General features: G+C 36.4%; 1 protein-coding gene across 1 annotated transcript; it reads right to left on the bottom strand.

Annotated features, from left to right (window-relative positions):
- LOC111871995 lies at nt 1-9115 on the bottom strand. Its single transcript, XM_023865444.2, has 8 exons — nt 7623-9115; nt 7110-7322; nt 5678-5927; nt 4059-4181; nt 3432-3739; nt 2405-2482; nt 1193-1256; nt 1-907 (listed from the first exon to the last, which is right to left on the bottom strand). Exons 2-8 carry the CDS (start codon nt 7203-7205, stop codon nt 753-755), a joined length of 1074 nt encoding a protein of 357 aa, XP_023721212.1. The 5' UTR covers nt 7206-7322; nt 7623-9115; the 3' UTR covers nt 1-752.
- Nucleotides 9116-9233: the final 118 nt, after the last annotated feature.

Here is a 9233-nt window from a genome sequence, read left to right as displayed (position 1 = left end):
ATTTCAGTTCTGTAATACGTTTATTCCTAACCAGCTAAATAAACATAAAGAGGTGTATCAAAACAAACATATACAATATATATATATATAGAATCAATAGATGATATCTGTATATAACATCTCATGTTACAATGGCCAGATACATACTATGGTGTTTTCAGTTATGTCACCATGTAGTCTGGTAAGTGGGCACCGACATTTTGAAGGAACATGCAGCCTCTATTTTTTTACCCTGAAGACAGTGTAAGTAAATTCCTCTGAAACATACGCATGCACTGATCATACTATATGGCATCATTAAGACAGAAGGCCACAGTATGGAATACTAACTGTATCAACAGCTTTCAATAAACTATGAAACACGTTACATAATGCAATTTTTTAGCCATTTTTCCATTTCTCATGTGACAAGCTCAAGAACAGTGGAGCTATACTTCCACTCCCCCATACATCTCCATAGCATTGTGCTTGATTAAGCACAGGGACAAATTCACATTACCTTTACATTAGAAAGTAAGGTAAAGTCCCTGTGTTTTATTAATTGAGCACCAAACCATGGAGACATATGATGGAGTTGAGGTACAGCTCCACAAATTCTTAACTGTAGCACTAGATGGTAGAATATAACTGAATAATGCCATGAAGCAACTTTTCTTTTAAGTTTATTAGAAAATATGTTTTCTATATTAGAAAGATCTCATTCCAATCACCACACATCATACACTGTTAACAAGTAATGAGCCTTTTAAATCTCATGTACAGTCCATATTCTTCCGGACTTTCAAATATCGCTCAATAATAGCATCCAGTGATTTCCGACGACTTCCCTTTGTTTGCTGTTCTGCTTCTTTGGGATTTGGGGAACAAAGCAGATCTGCTGGACTTATCTTCATGCCAGATGTCACATCTGAAAATCAATCAGCTGTACAGTAAAATTCACACAAAAATTTCCTATAAGAAAGTCCGATTTAAGACCTGTGTGGCCTTCTAAACAGTGGCACTAACAGTTCTTTCTGTGGGTGTGACATGGCTGAACCAACTACTGTCCGATTATTATATTTACAACTCTGTAACCTCAGTATGTTGTGACATCATGCAAATAACACAAAAAGAGGGAGAGATATGTTTCTGCCTAAAGTATTAATGATACTACTCATTATAAAAGAATAACTTATACTGAGCATTGACTTACCACCAAAACAGTCTTGTGAGGGAGTTGATATTGCAGATTTACTTTCAACTGAGGTGGCAGGAATCTGAGAAGATTAAATCCAGAAACATACACAGAATTAGGATTTGAAGTTTTCACACTGGTGGTTACAATAAGTTTTATCTTCTAGGATATAATGCATTAATCCACTGAAAGTCAACCAACTTTTCAGAGGCACATGTTGTTTCCATCTTCAGGGTTGAAGAATAAGCCAAACAAGAAACCATTATGAAGCAAGTAACAACAGTCTGTTACGTGGTGTTATATCTCAGAATATAGAGCTCTTCATAAATACAATTAATCCACAAAACTGGAAACTAAAAGATTTTAATTTGGCAGGCAGGTAAGAAAAGATGCACTGCTTGGGCAGCTGGGCTACATACGTGATTGATGCAACTGCAACACGCATCACATTAAGATTAATGTGTCAATACATCTGTCACTACTTCATCACCTCTCCTTTCATACCAGTTTATGGGTCATTTACCAGAAGACAATCTTGGAAACATTTTATGAAAAGATTGTTTTAACTTCAGTATGAAAAATACTGTACTCACAGCTGCATCATCATAGGCTACTCCACCCAATGGGAACTGATTCCTGCATTGAGCAAACTCAGGAAATTTAAGCTTAAAACTGATGAGTGTGGAGTCTGTACATAATTTCCTAAAATTCCCTTCCATATCTGTCTGTAGTTTAAAGAATGAATTCTGGTTTAAAAAAGGGCACACAGCAGCACAGTTTGTTGAGGCAATATGCTACAAGCTGGAAGGTCGTGGGTTCGATTCCCAATGAGGTCACAGGATTTTTCTGTTGTCCTAATCCTTCCAGCCACACTATGGCCTTGGGGTCGACTCAGCCTCTAAGAGAAATGAGTACCAGGAACTTTCCTACAGGGTAAAGGGTGCCTGGTGTGCAAGGGCTGAAAACCTTACCAACATCTGTGAGCCGACTGTCTAGAAAATGTGGGAGCCTCAACACCTCACAACTCTATGGGTCTTCATGGCCTGTCACAGGGATAGCTTTACCTTCTTTTATTCAAATTTAAAACAAAACAGAACATTGGATATTTACTGTACAAACTGACAACTGTGTTCTATATCCAACTAACATAATATCAGCATGTCATTAGGTTCAAACACCACCTCCTCCCCTCAAAGGTCAAATGCTACAATTCAGAAATATACTCATTACCCTCTCCTGTGTTTCTTCTGGAGATTTCTCAAATAGTTCATTGACGACAGACGGCACAGCTCGTGATTGGCGATGCAGCTTTAAAATAAAAATACAATTAATTACATATTTCATAACAATGAAGGAATGCTTGCTTAAAGCAACAAAATTACCAATTTCAGTTTAAAACCAAATTTATAAAATGCCAACAAAATGATTGACTATATTTTGGAAGTACATGACAAACTTAACCGTATTCATTCTTGTCTGTCACACTAGTAAACTAAATTATAGAATAATTATTAACACTGTCCAGTGTGATTCAATTTGTAGATATTTATTGTCTTTACATGTTCTGGTCAGCTGACAATCTACAGAAGGCATAAAATCAACATGTTCAGAAACTACTATTATAAAGTTTGTAATACATACTTAGAAATTTTTATTACAATTATATGGATTGAAACTGATATCGTTTGTGTCCTTGTGCCTCTTCTGTTAAAACAGAAAGTTGGGATATTATTTTGAGCCCTCAGAGGTCCTTGCTTGTTATGGTACTGTATTGTTGTGATGTCTAGTTGTTTCCTTCTTGCTCTGTTTTGAGGCACAGCAAACAAAGCAAAAAGGAAACAACTAGACATTATGATACATAGCCATAACAAGCTAAAAAAAGGGGGCCATCACTAGAGGAGGGGGCAAGGTGGTTATGTATGTGTATATATATGACCATGTTCAACAGCTTACACAATTTGTCAACAAATCAAATGAACTTGAGGCCATTATGTGTATTTCTTTCTCAGACAATATTACCCTTAATTTAACTGTTCTCCTGTTTCAAGAAACAATATTTTTTATTAAATATCTACTTACAATTGCAAATTTTATCAATGTTTCCAAAAATACTGGTAATCATTACCAAATAAGTTTATTTATAAGTTCAATTACAGTGCTATATCAGTGTTACCTGAGAATTCCATTTGATTGTTTACTGACACTGCTGTTATAGTCCAGTTTATGCAAATACAACATGATAATTGTAAATACCTACCACATTCATCCTTGGCACAGACTGGAACTGTAGTGCCTTTCCTACAGATTTCTTCTTTTTCACAAGGGAACTGGTAAGAGAGCACAGATTACCGGCATGTGACTTCTTGTTGGTTGTTCCACGAAATGTACATATACTTTTGCAAGCTGGAGTTTTGTGTTCCTTTCTGGCACTAGGTAAGTTACTTGTATGCAGTGGGCTGTCATATTCTCTGTCAAACTCTGGTGTCTGTAGGAGCCGAGGATTAAGCTCTATGTCAGCAATAGCCTCGCTCTTTGTCTGTTTGTTACACAAGATTCTATTCACATCTGAATAAGAGAAAAAAGAAATAGAAATTTCACTACATTCCATTCAGAGTACATTTCATCCACCTGCTGGGAAACATATGGGAGATGTTGCTTAGGAGACATTAACTAAAGTAAGTATTCAAGAAGCCACTGGTCACCCAGCCATTCAGAAATCTCCCAGAGTATCTGAAGGTTAATTAACGTGTTCTCAAGAGCCTTCAACTTATCCCTATCATGAGCCAGATGAATCCATTCCATACCACTCCAACCAATTTTTGTGAGCTATCCTGGATTACATGCTATGACAGAGATGATCAACAGCAACACAACTAAATCTTACCACGAACTGGAGTTTGGTCTGTAATATATACATCTTCAGCACTGACAGCAGCACATACTGGAGAAAGAGTGGGTGATGACACCTTTGCTTTTGTTGCAATTTTGGATTTCGAAATTTTAAAATCTGAAAACAAAAAGGAACACTTGCAACATAATGATATTTCCTACTCTCTCCACACCACAGGACTTTTGGATGCAGCAGGGCAAATTCTCTGTGGCAGTAGCAGTACGTCCATTACAGTGCTCTAACATGTCTAACCTTTTAATGATAAGAACAAACCTTATAATAAAGGGCAGAGATAAGCCTAGGCCATTAGACTACAGACTGAATGTTAGCTTCACTGAAATTCTTCAAAACTTCTTCTGGTTCAGCAGTTGGTCTCTTACAGCTCCAATTTAATTTATCTTTCCATGTGTCTTAGGTAGCAGTAGTGAAGTTGGTTGAGGCACTATGCTGCAACCCGGAAGGTCGCAGGATCAAACCCCGATGAGGTCACTGGATTTTTTTCAATTTACCTAATCCTTCCAGCTGCACTATGACCCTGGGGTCGACTCAGCCTCTAACAGAAATGAGTACCAGGAATATTCTTGGGGGTAAAGGGTGGCTGGCATGTAGGGCTGACAACCTTGCCACCGTCTATGAGCTGATTGTCTAGAAAATGAAGGAACCTCAACATCTCACAACTGTATGGACCTCCACGGCCTGTTACAGAGATACCTTTACTTTTACTTACTTTATGTTGTCTTAGGTTTGCAGTTTAGTAGTATCTTTGGGAACCAAAACAGTTCCTGAGATGTTACCGGGCTCTTAACTGTTAAAGAAATATTCAGTTGTTACAGCAGGTTCATCATTATAATAAATTAAGTTCAGCTGATATAAACACATTCTATTTCACCTAGATCTGTTTAACATGGACTCATATTCTGAGGTTATACAAATGAACAAATACACTTATTCCATGTATGCTACATGCCATACCAATTTCAACATTCTTCATGTAACAGACCTAACAAAATTAGGTGAAAAGTAAATATTATGAAGCTTCCTGGTATAAGTAATTTTCTAAATTCCTCTGAAGTTTTGCATTCCTTGGGTTCAGTTATTGTTGTCAGTATTTCAATTCTTCTTCCCTTAGAGTAAAACCACAATTTTCACTCACATACACACATACACACAAAAAAGAGGAAGAAATGATATAAATTAGATTCTGAACTGAATGTAACAACGCATAAAATGATGTGCTTTTCAGTTCATATGTTCAATATCAGTTCAATCATTGGCCAGATGTCAGTATGGGTCACAATTAACTGTCAGTAAAAGATTATAATTATGGTATTTTAACCATATTCACAATAAGAATTGGTGATAACTTGTAATTATCAACATATGTAATGTTTAAGAGGTTAATTTTAATTTCCAGTTACTTCGTCTTCCTGGTATTATTGTACCCAGCAACGGAATTATTCAAGTTTACCAGAGCCCAGATCTTTTTCCTTCTCTCAACATGAACAGTTATTTTTTCTGTGAACACAGCTTATTATTCTACTGAGGTAACAAGCTCATCAATTTTATTCATACACAAAGAAAATAAAGATGGTAAGGAAACCTGTGCATCATACCTTTACAAAGTTCTTCATAACTCTTCTGAACTTGGCCCAACTTCTCTTGAAGCTTGGTTTCAATGGTACTGAACATTATTTCACATTCTTGAAATTCAGCATTGACAGTCTGAAGTTCAGGTAACACATTGCTCATGTCTTGCAACCCACTGCCTTCAATACGATGAATTGCTGAAGTTTGCAATGTGATCAGTGATTTGATAAATTCTGACAAACTAAATTTTCCATCTTGCATCTTCTTCATTAATTCCTATTCAAAGAAAAGTATAATGAATAATTTAATTTCATAGCTGAGCAGACATGTTGATAACAACACATGCACTGCCAGGCCCCCAGACTGGGAATTTACCTATCAACCATTCTTCCAAGAAAATTGGATACTGAACTTATTATATTCAACATAAAACTGGAAGAGAACAAGCAACAAATACTCTACTTGTCTGTTTGACTTACTCTTCAACCATGAAGATGAAGACAATATTCCTCAGTCACAGTCCACCATGACAAAACCATATCTTGTAAGTAAAAATCATTGTATGTTTTGAATATTTCAAGCTTTAACAAGCTATATTTAAAGATTCTTTGCACATGAGTTGGTTACTTACTGGTGCTGTCACCATCAAGACTATACGTCATCAATAACAGGTGATAAATGAATATGGAGCATTTCACAGAATGAGAATTGGCTGGGGAAACTTGGACAAATCCTGGCCCAGTGCCATTTTGTCCCCCACAAGTTCCACATGGCCTGCTGCAGTGGGAAGCAAGAGACTAACTGCCTGTGCTATGGAACCTCTCCATTTGAGTGGCATTTGTAGGAGAAGAGTTCTATCTTTTGGGATATAATGCCACGCACCATGATGAAAGTCAACATACATTTTGCATGAAAACACTGCTTCCATCTAGAGGGTTGAAGAGTAAGCCAAGTAAGAAATAAGCAACAAGCACGTGATAAATGTTGTTTGTCTAGTGCCTCCAAACATGGTCAGTGTTGATTCTTCCGGCCTTTCTCTGCCTTGGCACGGACACAGAGTGCATTTCTGAATTGAGGCCAAGCACAGGGCAGACTCTGTTACACCAGTGACAGTATAATCTTGAGAATGAGTGCCAAAGGGGACCTATTGCTTAGAGTGGGCTCTGACCCTCTGGGAGCCTGTGTTCTTCACATTCCCAGAGTTAAACTTTTGACAGATGTTAAGATTTCAACATATGAGCAGAAAAGTCAACAAACAGGTCTGACCAGAGATCAAACACAGATATTATATTGTGATCACCAGGTCCTGATGACTGTAATTTGATTCAGTATTAAATATTGCCATTTGACAATTAAATGTTCATAAATATCATAATTATTCTCTTGTTCTTTCTGTGTTTCAGTACAAGGTGACTTTAGTCTAAGCCTGTGCTAACATACAATAAGAATAAAAATTACTTCCAAATCATCATCCATGCTGTTTCTGTATGCAGAATAAATGTTCAAGAGATTTAGATCAAGACACAGTTGAGATTCATCATTGTTCTCAGCCATTTTGATGGTTTCAAGGAGGTTTGTTACACAAATGCCAGTCTTGTTCAAAACGTGTATCACAGCTTCAATCACACGTCCTTCAGCTTCCACATTTGCAACCCACTCTGAAAGGTGCAACTATCAACAGTCACTTAAAAATTACTCCAGATGCTCCTACAGACCAAACAAATTGACTAGACTTCCACACAGAGATACATAAATATGGGCTGTACAAGCTGCACTCGTGTGATTTTGACACAGCATTTTAAAAATTCCTTTCATTTTTTTTTGATAAAAAATTTATTTACTAATTAAATACTGCATAACCCAGAACTTATTACAATTAAAACTAGTTGGATAACCAACGATTAATTTTTTTCTAAACCTAATATTCTACGTAAATTAAAACTAAGTCACTTCCACTGAATTACTTAGTACTTTAACATTTAACTAGTTTGAACGGTTTCTTCCGTTTGAGTCGTCTAATGATATTGTTCACATTGAGAAGTCTGGACGCTTCAATGTTGACATGGTTTCATGAGAGGTGGCGGACTTAGCGATGATATCTATAATTGTCTTGATCCCAAGGTCATGATGAAGGTCACTGTTACGAATGTACCATGGTGTGTTGACAATACACTTTAGCACTTTGTTCTGATAGTGTTGAATCACTTGAATATTGGATTCACTGGCACAGCCCCAGAGCTGGATACCATAACTCCAAACTGGACGTAGAGTTTGTTTGTATAATGTAAATTTATTGTGGATTGATAGCTCAGAATTGAGTCCAAGCAACCAATACATTTTTCTGAACTTATTGTTGAGCTCATCACGACTTTTCTTGATATGCTCTTTCCACCGTAACTTGGCGTCTAGAGTTATTCCAAGATATTTCGCTGTGTTGATGTATGGAACTTGAGTGCCATCGATGAAGACTGATTGTTGTGCAATCCTCTTGTTTGTAAAGTCAATATGTACTGATTTGGATTCGTTGAGTTCAATTCGCCACTTATGATGAAAATTACAGACTAATTTCTGTTGCTCCTTCATTCATGCTATGATCACTAATTATCTGCAATCTAAGCATGTTAGGCTACATTGTAAGAAAAAACTGCTTTAAGAATTACAAAGCCATAATTGTTCCATCACTGTTAGGCAATTTCTTCTTATTATGTTTTGCTATGTGCAGACCTTTTGAAAATGTAGATTTTACTGAAGTAATTTTTAAGCAACTGAAATAGATAAGGTAACACTCTTACTTATTTAGCATAACAATAACTAGCGAGTCACTGTACCCTGATCTGTTAAGTATGCATGTGCAACAGCTAAAAATCCATCAGCTCTTACAAGTTTTTTATTTCTTAAAATGTACTAAATAAAACTTGAACATGGTTTCCATAGTAGAGAACACCAATAAATATAATGATGTAAAATCTTAAGCCTTCAGAGTGGATGAAGTTGATGAAATCTTCTCGGGCTATCAGCCATGTCAGCTGGTTAGAAATTATTGATGTTTCAGGGACCATTTCTATCCCCAACATCAGGAGTTGACAGTCCATGAAGATTTTGTCAAACATAATGATGTGTAAAACAAAAGTAATACTGACGCCTTAACATTTTTTTGTACAATATGAAATTAAATAAAAATCAGTTTAGCTACACTTAAGTTATCATAGTTCATGCATACATCTACAGAGCGATTTTAATAGATGCTCCGCAAGTAAGCAAACATGCATGAAAAGGGTTGAATAAAATTCACAACTCGTGACTGCTGAAATTTTAGTACATGGAATAAATAACAGCTACAGCTATTCATGTGTATCCTCCCTCCACAGCTGCCAACACGCCACCCCAAAGGATCACTTTTCCACTTCTTTACTACAATTGTTGTGAATGATTCCATACCAGCTTTTCTGTTGTCAAAAAAAAATAAATAAATAAAATAAACATACCAGCAGTAACACCAGTGTCATCAAAGATCACAGCAACTAATATAACTGTTATCAAATATACCAGCAATTAATATAACTCTCATCAAACTTGGTAGCA

The sequence above is a fragment of the Cryptotermes secundus genome, unplaced genomic scaffold (assembly GCF_002891405.2).
Source record: "Cryptotermes secundus unplaced genomic scaffold, Csec_1.0 scaffold8013, whole genome shotgun sequence".
Lineage (NCBI taxonomy): Eukaryota > Metazoa > Arthropoda > Insecta > Blattodea > Kalotermitidae > Cryptotermes > Cryptotermes secundus.
This window is presented reverse-complemented; position numbering and strand designations above follow the sequence as displayed.

Bases quoted from the DNA above. Each gene is read 5' to 3' on its own strand.
- LOC111871995 (XM_023865444.2), bottom strand. From the start codon at position 7,205: ATGGCTGAGAACAATGATGAATCTCAACTGTGTCTTGATCTAAATCTC. The intron at 3,740-4,058 runs GTAAGATTTAGT...TCTCTTATTCAG, and splicing joins AGACCAAACTCCAGTTCGTG to ATGTGAATAGAATCTTGTGT. The intron at 2,483-3,431 runs GTAGGTATTTAC...TTTATTTTAAAG, and splicing joins CTGTGCCAAGGATGAATGTG to CTGCATCGCCAATCACGAGC.